At 48.8% G+C, this 14060-nt stretch overlaps 1 protein-coding gene across 1 annotated transcript in view; it reads left to right on the top strand.

The window, feature by feature from the left end:
- Nucleotides 1-357: 357 nt before the first annotated feature.
- The window catches only part of LOC311126885 (E3 ubiquitin-protein ligase Mdm2-like), a gene marked incomplete at its 3' end in the record, with an annotated part of 17597 nt that continues 3894 nt past the window's right edge, over nucleotides 358-14060 (top strand). Inside the window, exons 1-4 of the mRNA XM_084200859.1 lie at nucleotides 358-1139; nucleotides 1788-1877; nucleotides 1998-2072; nucleotides 5773-5906. Of these exons, the coding sequence (XP_084056985.1) occupies nucleotides 1128-1139; nucleotides 1788-1877; nucleotides 1998-2072; nucleotides 5773-5906 (311 nt within the window). The remainder of the gene's footprint in view (nucleotides 1140-1787; nucleotides 1878-1997; nucleotides 2073-5772; nucleotides 5907-14060) is intronic.

Raw genomic sequence — 14060 nt, 5'->3', positions numbered from 1 at the left:
TAGCTAAAATTGGATTTGTATTTGGTGTATTGGCAAGCAATGCATGTTCCCGTTGTCTTTATTTTGAATTAATTAATGTTAGCTCACAAATGCCTTTCGGTGGAATCCAACATGCATTGACAATGTTGTGTCAGATATACTGCGTCATGACATTGAAATTGGTAGGCTTATCCAAACAATTCATAAATGTGCAATTGTTACTTTGCATGTTTCTACCTTATACTTATTTACTGCTTGCTAAGGGTTAGCGTGCTAGCTAAGGGTTAGCGTGCTAGCTAAGGGTTAGCGTGCTAGCTAAGGGTTAGCGTGCTAGCTAAGGGTTAGCGTGCTAGCTAAGGGTTAGCGTGCTAGCTAAGGGTTAGCGTGCTAGCTAAGGGTTAGCGTGCTAGCTAAGGGTTAGCGTGCTAGCGATGCTAACGATGCTAGCTATGTTGGCAAGCTAGCTAATAAGTTTAGCATAATTGGTAAACATGTCTTTGATTCAGAATACATCAATACACTGTGGTTAACCCAATGTTACATGCATTGGAAAATAAAATTGCTAGTGTAACTTGAATTGGTTTACAAGCTAGCTAGAAAAGCCAGTTCCTTTTCATCTGTTTTGTCAAGCTATAAGCCTGCATGTGTGCTAAAATATTTAATTAAATCCCCTCATTAAATTAATATATTTAAGTTGCATCAGTTTTTTATAGCCCTTTCTTACCCAAATACCATTTTTTCCGTTGGAATAATTTGGATGAAAATAAGAAATATGTGAAAGAAAATAAGAAATAAGTGACCAGATTTTGTTATTGAAAACCCTGGACATTCACTTCTTTAAAAAATAAATATATATACAGACATTGCCAGATTCTTTAACCAAATCCCTATTTCCTACACTAATTTTTTAAGATCGAAAACAAAATGGAAGATAAGAGTCCAGGAACCTACAAAGCAACCATTCGAGACACCCTTCCTCCAAACCTGCCCACATCAGTCTGACAGCTGATTATTACATAATGCGGAGCTGTAGTAAACTGGGACATGCCGGGCATATCCAACTCGGCACTAAGGGTGGAGGGGGGTGCACAGACGCAGGGTGGCCGCTAGGTGGGTGACTCAAAGCGGTGTGCTCGTCATGCTTCGACATGTCAAGGGAGGTTAGTAATCTGGCTTCAGCCCTACACCGGCGTCAACAGCCGGAGCAATGCTAGCCCTGACATGTCTTTCCGAGCCTATTTAAATCCCGGGGAGACGGGGAAGTGGTTCCTACTGCTAGCCCTACACCGGCGTCAACAGCCGGAGCAATGCTAGCCCTGACATGTCTTTCCGAGCCTATTTAAATCCCGGGGAGACGGGGAAGTGGTTCCTACTGCTAGCCCTACACCGGCGTCAACAGCCGGAGCAATGCTAGCCCTGACATGTCTTTCCGAGCCTATTTAAATCCCGGGGAGACGGGGAAGTGATTCCTACTGCTAGCCCTACACCGGCGTCAACAGCCGGAGCAATGCTAGCCCTGACATGTCTTTCCGAGCCTATTTAAATCCCGGGGAGACGGGGAAGTGGTTCCTACTGCTAGCATCCGAGCTGAAGCACTTTATGTACAGAATATGAAGGGTGTATTATAGAGATGTGTGTGTGTGTGTATAAGGGACGTCTACTCTTTAGTACTTCTATTTATTTAGATAGGTAAGCTTGTTTCTGTCTTCCAAAGCTTGTCTTGACGTGTATGTAATTGTATACTTTTATAAGGCATTGCATGTTAACTTTGACATTTTAAATGTATTTTTTGCTCTACTCTTCAACAGGTGAAAGACAGAATGGCAGAGAATTGTGAGAGAATGTCAGAATGGCATATAACTGGTTCCCAAATAAATACGTTGGACAATGAGAAACTTGTAAGTATTAACTTAAATAGCTCTCCCTCTCTCTCTCTATCACACATTTTACATCATATTTGTTTACAATGACATTGAATCTAAAATAACGTTTTTGTTTTATGTGCTATTTTTTCCCAGGTACGACCAAAAGAGAAACTGCACATCTTATTACAGCAGGCAGGTGCAGACAAAGACGTTTTCACCATGAAAGAGGTATGAAGTGACTTGACAGCTGGCTGTCTTTGTTGCCTGTACCCTGCTGATATAGAAACCACACGTCTTTGGCTCAACTTTAGTTAATCAAGTTATTGTTTGCGTGAAGCAGACAGATGAAAACCGTTAAGACCCTCAATGGACATTATATCCCAGACTTTTCAGTTTCCATAATATTTTCTAGTCTCATATTTTAATTAAGTTAAATATTTGATGTTGTGAATTTCCAATTGCAGTATATCTTAGTTTACTCCTAGAATAGTGGATATTAGTTCATTTCTAAGGAAGGAATAGTTACTCTTCATGTGTTGTTAGCAGCCAAACTACTGGTATAGAAGTTGTGTAGGTGTTGCCTCTGGATTCTTCTCCACATAGTTAGATTTACACTAGTTTCACTATTGGTTGTCGCTTTCATCAACTAAGTACTACATACAGTAGATGCTCTCAAAAAAATATAAAGGCTTTTGTCTTGGTTCTGTTGTTTTTCCTGTTGATATACTGTTTTACCTACTTTAGTTGAATGAACTGATTGTCACTCTAGATAAGAGCATCTGCTAAACTAGAATACAAATGCACTGTCATTTACTTATTTTAAACATAAATGGTGAGCTATGATTGGCTAGCAGGTCCCCTTGGTTTTGAAGACATGTCACACAGCTTTGGGGAGAATTGTCAGGGGGTCTATCTGTCTGTGAGGAAGTCTGAGTCAGAGAGAGAGATTGGTGTTTATCTTAGTTAGAATGTTAGAACATTCAGTCACCTCTTGACTTCCACTCTGACTCACTGGGGTTCAAATGGACCTCTGGAATGTCAAACTAGTCTGGGACTCCTTCCTCTCTGTTGTTCATCAGGGAGACAGTTATCTCAGACTGAGAGGCTGCATTGATGCTTTAGTTTATAGGGTGTTGAGTGTTTAACTGGTCCACATTGATTGCTGGAGAATATGTTTACAGTCTGTGTAATCTGCTTTTATGATAAGGAACTGATGCCTTCGTGGCAGTGATCAATCACAATAGCCTCCTGTCAGCTAGAGAAGTATATGGGATGGAGTCATATATTTCTACTCAGTACAGTGATCATGTGTCTTATCAGTTGCCTGTCTAAAATGGGACCCAGAATACTCTTATTGAGTTGTCTGGATCAGTATGGGATGAGGTGTATCAACTAGACTGGGACAGAACTGGCTGGATCAGTATATGGAGAGTAACGACTAGACTGGGACAGAACTGCCTGGATCAGTATATGGAGAGAGGGTATCGACTAGACTGGGACAGAACTGTCTGGATCAGTATATGGAGGGAGGGTATCAACTAGACTGGGACAGAACTGGCTGGATCAGTATGGGATGAGGTGTATCGACTAGACTGGGACAGAACTGCCTGGATCAGTATGGGATGAGGTGTATCGACTAGACTGGGACAGAACTGCCTGGATCAGTATATGGAGAGAGGGTATCGACTAGACTGAGACAGAACTGCCTGGATCAGTATGGGATGAGGTGTATCAACTAGACTGGGACAGAACTGCCTGGATCAGTATATGGAGGGAGGGTATCGACTAGACTGGGACAGAACTGTCTGGATCAGTATGGGATGAGGTGTATCGACTAGACTGGGACAGAACTGCCTGGATCAGTATGGGATGAGGTGTATCGACTAGACTGGGACAGAACTGGCTGGATCAGTATATGGAGAGAGGGTATCGACTAGACTGAGACAGAACTGCCTGGATCAGTATATGGAGAGTATCAACTAGACTGGGACAGAACTATTGATGGTGCGGTCTTATCCTGAGACATTCCCAGACTTCTACTCTTGACCTCTGGCAGCACCCCTGTTACGCTCTCTCTCCTCTTGACCTCTGGCAGCACCCCTGTTACGCTCTCTCTCCTCTTGACCTCTGGCAGCACCCCTGTTACGCTCTCTCTCCTCTTGACCTCTGGCAGCACCCCTGTTACGCTCTCTCTCCTCTTGACCTCTGGCAGCACCCCTGTTACGCTCTCTCTCCTTTTGACCTCTGGCAGCACCCCTGTTACGCTCTCTCTCCTCTTGACCTCTGGCAGCACCCCTGTTACGCTCTCTCTCCTCTTGACCTCTGGCAGCACCCCTGTTACGCTCTCTCTCCTCTTGACCTCTGGCAGCACCCCTGTTACGCTCTCTCTCCTCTTGACCTCTGGCAGCACCCCTGTTACGCTCTCTCTCCTCTTGACCTCTGGCAGCACCCCTGTTACGCTCTCTCTCCTCTTGACCTCTGGCAGCACCCCTGTTACGCTCTCTCTCCTCTTGACCTCTGGCAGCACCCCTGTTACGCTCTCTCTCCTCTTGACCTCTGGCAGCACCCCTGTTACGCTCTCTCTCCTCTTGACCTCTGGCAGCACCCCTGTTACGCTCTCTCTCCTCTTGACCTCTGGCAGCACCCCTGTTACGCTCTCTCTCCTTTTGACCTCTGGCAGCACCCCTGTTACGCTCTCTCTCCTCTTGACCTCTGGCAGCACCCCTGTTACGCTCTCTCTCCTCTTGACCTCTGGCAGCACCCCTGTTACGCTCTCTCTCCTTTTGACCTCTGGCAGCACCCCTGTTACGCTCTCTCTCCTCTTGACCTCTGGCAGCACCCCTGTTACGCTCTCTCTCCTCTTGACCTCTGGCAGCACCCCTGTTACGCTCTCTCTCCTCTTGACCTCTGGCAGCACCCCTGTTACGCTCTCTCTCCTCTTGACCTCTGGCAGCACCCCTGTTACGCTCTCTCTCCTCTTGACCTCTGGCAGCACCCCTGTTACGCTCTCTCTCCTCTTGACCTCTGGCAGCACCCCTGTTACGCTCTCTCTCCTCTTGACCTCTGGCAGCACCCCTGTTACGCTCTCTCTCCTCTTGACCTCTGGCAGCACCCCTGTTACGCTCTCTCTCCTCTTGACCTCTGGCAGCACCCCTGTTACGCTCTCTCTCCTCTTGACCTCTGGCAGCACCCCTGTTACGCTCTCTCTCCTCTTGACCTCTGGCAGCACCCCTGTTACGCTCTCTCTCCTCTTGACCTCTGGCAGCACCCCTGTTACGCTCTCTCTCCTCTTGACCTCTGGCAGCACCCCTGTTACGCTCTCTCTCCTCTTGACCTCTGGCAGCACCCCTGTTACGCTCTCTCTCCTCTTGACCTCTGGCAGCACCCCTGTTACGCTCTCTCTCCTCTTGACCTCTGGCAGCACCCCTGTTACGCTCTCTCTCCTCTTGACCTCTGGCAGCACCCCTGTTACGCTCTCTCTCCTCTTGACCTCTGGCAGCACCCCTGTTACGCTCTCTCTCCTCTTGACCTCTGGCAGCACCCCTGTTACGCTCTCTCTCCTCTTGACCTCTGGCAGCACCCCTGTTACGCTCTCTCTCCTCTTGACCTCTGGCAGCACCCCTGTTACGCTCTCTCTCCTCTTGACCTCTGGCAGCACCCCTGTTACGCTCTCTCTCCTCTTGACCTCTGGCAGCACCCCTGTTACGCTCTCTCTCCTCTTGACCTCTGGCAGCACCCCTGTTACGCTCTCTCTCCTCTTGACCTCTGGCAGCACCCCTGTTACGCTCTCTCTCCTCTTGACCTCTGGCAGCACCCCTGTTACGCTCTCTCTCCTCTTGACCTCTGGCAGCACCCCTGTTACGCTCTCTCTCCTCTTGTGTGTTATGCTGTGGTGTTGACCTCTGACCCCTGTGCTGTCTATTGTCAGGTGATATTCTACCTGGGGCAGTACATCATGAAGAAGCAGCTTTATGACATGAAGCAGCAACACCTAGTGCACTGTGCTGACGACCCACTGGGGGCTGTACTGGGAGTGGACAGCTTCTCTGTTAAAGAGCCACGGTGAGGGGACACACTGCAGGGAGTGGACAGCTTCTCCATCAAAGAGCCACACACAGACACTCTCACAATAACACACACACAGACACTCTCACAATAACACACACACAGACACTCTCACAATAACACACACACAGACACTCTCACAATAACACACACACAGACACTCTCACAATAACACACACACAGACACTCTCACAATAACACACACACAGACACTCTCACAATAACACACACACAGACACTCTCACAATAACACACACACAGACACTCTCACAATAACACACACACAGACACTCTCACAATAACACACACACAGACACTCTCACAATAACACACAAACAGACACTCTCACAATAACACACACACAGACACTCTCACAATAACACACACACAGACACTCTCACAATAACACACACACAGACACTCTCACAATAACACACACACAGACACTCTCACAATAACACACACACAGACACTCTCACAATAACACACACACAGACACTCTCACAATAACACACAAACAGACACTCTCACAATAACACACACACAGACACTCTCACAATAACACACACACAGACACTCTCACAATAACACACACACAGACACTCTCACAATAACACACACACAGACACTCTCACAATAACACACACACAGACACTCTCACAATAACACACACACAGACACTCTCACAATAACACACACACAGACACTCTCACAATAACACACACACAGACACTCTCACAATAACACACACACAGACACTCTCACAATAACACACACACAGACACTCTCACAATAACACACACACAGACACTCTCACAATAACACACACACACAGACACTCTCACAATAACACACACACAGACACTCTCACAATAACACACACACAGACACTCTCACAATAACACACACACACAGACACTCTCACAATAACACACACACACAGACACTCTCACAATAACACACACACACACAGACACTCTCACAATAACACACACACAGACACTCTCACAATAACACACACACAGACACTCTCACAATAACACACACACAGACACTCTCACAATAACACACACACAGACACTCTCACAATAACACACACACAGACACTCTCACAATAACACACACACAGACACTCTCACAATAACACACACACACACACAGACACTCTCACAATAACACACACACAGACACTCTCACAATAACACACACACAGACACTCTCACAATAACACACACACAGACACTCTCACAATAACACACACACACAGACACTCTCACAATAACACACACACAGACACTCTCACAATAACACACACACACAGACACTCTCACAATAACACACACACAGACACTCTCACAATAACACACACACAGACACTCTCACAATAACACACACACAGACACTCTCACAATAACACACACACACAGACACTCTCACAATAACACACACACAGACACTCTCACAATAACACACACACAGACACTCTCACAATAACACACACACTGGGTTACTGATACAGGGCTGGGTTACTGATACAGGGCTGGGTTACTGATACAGGGCTGGGTTACTGATACAGGGCTGGTTTACTGATACAGGGCTGGGTTACTGATACAGGGCTGGGTTACTGATACAGGGCTGGGTTACTGATACAGGGCTGGGCTGGGTTACTGATACAGGGCTGGGTTACTGATACAGGGCTGGGTTACTGATACAGGGCTGGGTTACTGATACAGGGCTGGGTTACTGATACAGGGCTGGTTTACTGATACAGGGCTGGGTTACTGATACAGGGCTGGGTTACTGATACAGGGCTGGGTTACTGATACAGGGCTGGGTTACTGATACAGGGCTGGGTTACTGATACAGGGCTGGGTTACTGATACAGGGCTGGGTTACTGATACAGGGCTGGGTTACTGATACAGGGCTGGGCTGGGTTACTGATACAGGGCTGGGTTACTGATACAGGGCTGGGTTACTGATACAGGGCTGGGCTGGGTTACTGATACAGGGCTGGGTTACTGATACAGGGCTGGGTTACTGATACAGGGCTGGGTTACTGATACAGGGATGGGTTACTGATACAGGGCTGGGTTACTGATACAGGGCTGGTTTACTGATACAGGGCTGGGTTACTGATACAGGGCTGGGTTACTGATACAGGGCTGGGTTACTGATACAGGGATGGGTTACTGATACAGGGCTGGGTTACTGATACAGGGCTGGGTTACTGATACAGGGCTGGTTTACTGATACAGGGCTGGGTTACTGATACAGGGCTGGGTTACTGATACAGGGCTGGGTTACTGATACAGGGCTGGGTTACTGATACAGGGCTGGGTTACTGATACAGGGCTGGGCTGGGTTACTGATACAGGGCTGGGTTACTGATACAGGGCTGGGTTACTGATACAGGGCTGGGCTGGGTTACTGATACAGGGCTGGTTTACTGATACAGGGCTGGGTTACTGATACAGGGCTGGGTTACTGATACAGGGATGGGTTACTGATACAGGGCTGGGTTACTGATACAGGGCTGGTTTACTGATACAGGGCTGGGTTACTGATACAGGGCTGGGTTACTGATACAGGGCTGGGTTACTGATACAGGGCTGGGTTACTGATACAGGGCTGGTTTACTGATACAGGGCTGGGTTACTGATACAGGGCTGGGTTACTGATACAGGGCTGGGTTACTGATACAGGGCTGGGTTACTGATACAGGGCTGGGTTACTGATACAGGGCTGGGTTACTGATACAGGGCTGGGCTGGGTTACTGATACAGGGCTGGGTTACTGATACAGGGCTGGTTTACTGATACAGGGCTGGGTTACTGATACAGGGCTGGGTTACTGATACAGGGCTGGGTTACTGATACAGGGCTGGGTTACTGATACAGGGCTGGGTTACTGATACAGGGCTGGGTTACTGATACAGGGCTGGCCTGGGTTACTGATACAGGGCTGGGTTACTGATACAGGGCTGGGTTACTGATACAGGGCTGCTGATACAGGGCTGGTTTACTGATACAGGGCTGGTTTACTGATACAGGGCTGGTTTACTGATACAGGGCTGGGTTACTGATACAGGGCTGGGTTACTGATACAGGGCTGGGCTGGGTTACTGATATAGGGCTGGGCTGGGTTACTGATACAGGGCTGGTTTACTGATACAGGGCTGGGTTACTGATACAGGGCTGGGCTGGGTTACTGATACAGGGCTGGGTTACTGATACAGGGCTGGGTTACTGATACAGGGCTGGGTTACTGATACAGGGCTGGGTTACTGATACAGGGCTGGGTTACTGATACAGGGCTGGGTTACTGATACAGGGCTGGTTTACTGATACAGGGCTGGTTTACTGATACAGGGCTGGGTTACTGATACAGGGCTGGGTTACTGATACAGGGCTGGGTTACTGATACAGGGCTGGGTTACTGATACAGGGCTGGGCTGGGTTACTGATACAGGGCTGGGTTACTGATACAGGGCTGGGTTACTGATACAGGGCTGGGTTACTGATACAGGGCTGGGTTACTGATACAGGGCTGGTTTACTGATACAGGGCTGGTTTACTGATACAGGGCTGGGTTACTGATACAGGGCTGGGTTACTGATACAGGGCTGGGTTACTGATACAGGGCTGGTTTACTGATACAGGGCTGGTTTACTGATACAGGGCTGGTTTACTGATACAGGGCTGGGTTACTGATACAGGGCTGGGTTACTGATACAGGGCTGGGTTACTGATACAGGGCTGGGTTACTGATACAGGGCTGGGCTGGGTTACTGATACAGGGCTGGGTTACTGATACAGGGCTGGGTTACTGATACAGGGCTGGGCTGGGTTACTGATACAGGGCTGGGTTACTGATACAGGGCTGGGTTACTGATACAGGGCTGGGTTACTGATACAGGGCTGGGTTACTGATACAGGGCTGGGTTACTGATACAGGGCTGGGTTACTGATACAGGGCTGGGTTACGGATACAGGGCTGGTTTACTGATACAGGGCTGGGTTACGGATACAGGGCTGGTTTACTGATACAGGGCTGGGTTACTGATACAGGGCTGGGTTACTGATACAGGGCTGGGTTACTGATACAGGGCTGGGTTACTGATACAGGGCTGGGTTACTGATACAGGGCTGGGTTACTGATACAGGGCTTGTTTACTGATACAGGGCTGGGTTACTGATACAGGGCTGGGCTGGGTTACTGATACAGGGCTGGGCTGGGTTACTGATACAGGGCTGGGTTACTGATACAGGGCTGGGCTGGGTTACTGATACAGGGCTGGGTTACTGATACAGGGCTGGGTTACTGATACAGGGCTGGGTTACTGATACAGGGCTGGGTTACTGATACAGGGCTGGGTTACGGATACAGGGCTGGTTTACTGATACAGGGCTGGGTTACTGATACAGGGCTGGGTTACTGATACAGGGCTGGGTTACTGATACAGGGCTGGGTTACTGATACAGGGCTGGGTTACTGATACAGGGCTGGGTTACTGATACAGGGCTGGGTTACTGATACAGGGCTGGGTTACTGATACAGGGCTGGGTTACTGATACAGGGCTGGGTTACTGATACAGGGCTGGGTTACTGATACAGGGCTGGGTTACGGATACAGGGCTGGTTTACTGATACAGGGCTGGGTTACTGATACAGGGCTGGGTTACTGATACAGGGCTGGGTTACTGATACAGGGCTGGGTTACTGATACAGGGCTGGGTTACTGATACAGGGCTGGTTTACTGATACAGGGCTGGGTTACTGATACAGGGCTGGGCTGGGTTACTGATACAGGGCTGGGCTGGGTTACTGATACAGGGCTGGGTTACTGATACAGGGCTGGGTTACTGATACAGGGCTGGGTTACTGATACAGGGCTGGGTTACTGATACAGGGCTGGGTTACTGATACAGGGCTGGGCTACTGATACAGGGCTGGGTTACTGATACAGGGCTGGGCTGGGTTACTGATACAGGGCTGGTTTACTGATACAGGGCTGGGTTACTGATACAGGGCTGGGTTACTGATACAGGGCTGGGTTACTGATACAGGGCTGGGCTGGGTTACTGATACAGGGCTGGGTTACTGATACAGGGCTGGGTTACTGATACAGGGCTGGGTTACTGATACAGGGCTGGGTTACTGATACAGGGCTGGGCTGGGTTACTGATACAGGGCTGGGTTACTGATACAGGGCTGGTTTACTGATACAGGGCTGGGTTACTGATACAGGGCTGGGTTACTGATACAGGGCTGGGTTACTGATACAGGGCTGGTTTACTGATACAGGGCTGGGTTACTGATACAGGGCTGGGCTGGGTTACTGATATAGGGCTGGGCTGGGTTACTGATACTGGGCTGGGTTACTGATACAGGGCTGGGTTACTGATACAGGGCTGGGTTACTGATACAGGGCTGGGTTACTGATACAGGGCTGGTTTACTGATACAGGGCTGGGCTGGGTTACTGATACAGGGCTGGGTTACTGATACAGGGCTGGTTTACTGATACAGGGCTGGGTTACTGATACAGGGCTGGGTTACTGATACAGGGCTGGGTTACTGATACAGGGCTGGTTTACTGATACAGGGCTGGGTTACTGATACAGGGCTGGGCTGGGTTACTGATATAGGGCTGGGCTGGGTTACTGATACTGGGCTGGGTTACTGATACAGGGCTGGGTTACTGATACAGGGCTGGGTTACTGATACAGGGCTGGGTTACTGATACAGGGCTGGGTTACTGATACAGGGCTGGGTTACTGATACAGGGCTGGGTTACTGATACAGGGCTGGGTTACTGATACAGGGCTGGGCTGGGTTACTGATACAGGGCTGGGTTACTGATACAGGGCTGGGTTACTGATACAGGGCTGGGCTGGGTTACTGATACAGGGCTGGGTTACTGATACAGGGCTGGGTACTGTTACAGGGCTGGGCTGGGTTACTGATACAGGGCTGGGTTACTGATACAGGGCTGGGTTACTGATACAGGGCTGGGCTGGGTTACTGATACAGGGCTGGGTTACTGATACAGGGCTGGTTACTGATACAGGGCTGGGTTACTGATACAGGGCTGGGTTACTGATACAGGGCTGGGTTACTGATACAGGGCTGGGCTTGGTTTGTAGAGGCCTGTGCTGTGACTTCCCCAGCATCACCCAGGAAGTCTCCCTGCTTCTTCCGATGGACACACACACACATATGCACACAAACGGAATCACCCTGCCTGCCTTTTCCAGTGGAGCGCTACGCCTGACACCAGACAGTCTTTAATCAGTAGCTTTTTTGAGAGCAGGCCGCCCCGGTCAGTCGGTCAGTTGTGGTGATGGGGATTGGTAGGAGGCAGGTTCAACAACAACAGGGTGGTGGAGCGCTCAGAGTGCAGCCTCTAGGCTCCCTATCCTCTCCAACACCTCTCTCTGTCATCAAGTGGCACTTGGCCCTCTCCTCCTCCACTCCTCTCGTCCTCCACCCCTTTCCTTCTCCACTCCTCTCCTCCTCCACTCCACTCCTCTCCTCCTCCACCCCTCTCCTCCTCCACCCCTCTCCTCCTCCACTCCACTCCTCTCCTCCTCCACTCCTCTCGTCCTCCACCCCTTTCCTCCTCCACCCCTCTCCTCCTCCACTCCACTCCTCTCGTCCTCCACCCCTTTCCTTCTCCACTCCTCTCCTCCTCCACTCCACTCCTCTCCTCCTCCACCCCTCTCCTTCTCCACTCCTCTCCTGTTCTCTACAACGCAAAGCAGAGGCAGAGAGTTCAATGGTGACTTGAAGAGATCTCAGATCGTGGTCCGGAATGATAATGGGCCCAAAACAGGGTGCTTAAGGAGTTACCACACGTCTTAGAGAGAGTATAGAGAGAGAGATAGGGGATAGAGAGAGAGAGAGAGAGAGAGGGGAGAGAGAGAGAGAGAGAGAGAGAGAGAGAGAGAGAGAGAGAGAGAGAGAGAGAAAGAGAGAGGAAAGAGAGAGAGAGAGAGGAAAGAGAGAGAGAGAGAGGAAAGAGAGAGAGAGAGAGAGAGAGAGAGAGAGAGAGAGAGGAAAGAGAAAGATAGAGGAAAGAGAGAGAGAGAGAGGAAAGAGAGAGAGAGAGAGAGAGAGAGTGAGAAAGGAGAGGCAGAGAGACAGAGATGTTAGAGAGCTGGAGACCGAGAGAGAACAGAGAGGCAACACGTGATAGAGGGAGGAATACAGGAGTTTACTCTCCGAAGAAAGTTAGTTACTCGTTCCAAAACTTTCTAGGGTGAATTGGAGTACCGTAATCAATTATTACAATCACGATCAAAACATTCCATCTGTGCCTTGACTAACTGAATCAGATGTATTAATGCAGGGCTGGAACGAAACCATGCACGGCCAGTATCTCTCCAGAACTGAAATTGAAGAAGGATGTTACTGTAGTCTGGATGGTCTCAAACTATTTAGAAAGAGGAGCCCCCAACAAGCCAGAAACCCTGTTGTCAACCTCTATCAGTGGTGGACACAGTGGGAGTCGGCACCCTTAGTGTGTATTGAGAGGTGTTAACACCCCATGTTACCATAATCAAACTGTCACGAGGTAACTCTACTTTACACTCACTGATAAAAGACCATCGATTAGGATTATTAAAGTAGGGTATTTAGTGAGGTGTCAGAGATAGGGAGTATTAAACTGGGGTATTTAGTGGGGTGTCAGAGAATGGGAGTATTAAACTAGGGTATTTAGTGGAGTATCAGAGGTTGGGAGTATTACAGCAGGGTATTTAGTGAGGTGTCAGAGAATGGGAGTATTAAACTAGGGTATTTAGTGGGGTGTCAGAGATAGGGATTATTAAACTAGGGTATTTAGTGGAATATCAGAGGTTGGGAGTATTAAACTAGGGTATTTAGTGGGGTGTCAGAGATAGGGATTATTAAACTAGGGTATTTAGTGAGGTGTCAGAGAATGGGAGTATTAAACTAGGGTATTTAGTGGAGTATCAGAGGTTGGGAGTATTACACTAGGGTATTTAGTGAGGTGTCAGAGAATGGGAGTATTAAACTAGGGTATTTAGTGGAATATCAGAGGTTGGGAGTATTAAACTAGGGTATTTAGTGGGGTGTCAGAGATAGGGATTATTAAACTAGGGTATTTAGTGGAATATCAGAGGTTGG

Source organism: Coregonus lavaretus (assembly GCF_964263955.1).
Source record: "Coregonus lavaretus genome assembly, contig: HAP1_SCAFFOLD_4290, whole genome shotgun sequence".
In the NCBI taxonomy this organism is placed as follows: Eukaryota; Metazoa; Chordata; class Actinopteri; order Salmoniformes; family Salmonidae; genus Coregonus; species Coregonus lavaretus.
The sequence above is the reverse complement of the archived record's forward strand: the minus strand, read 5'-3'. Positions and strand labels throughout refer to the sequence as shown.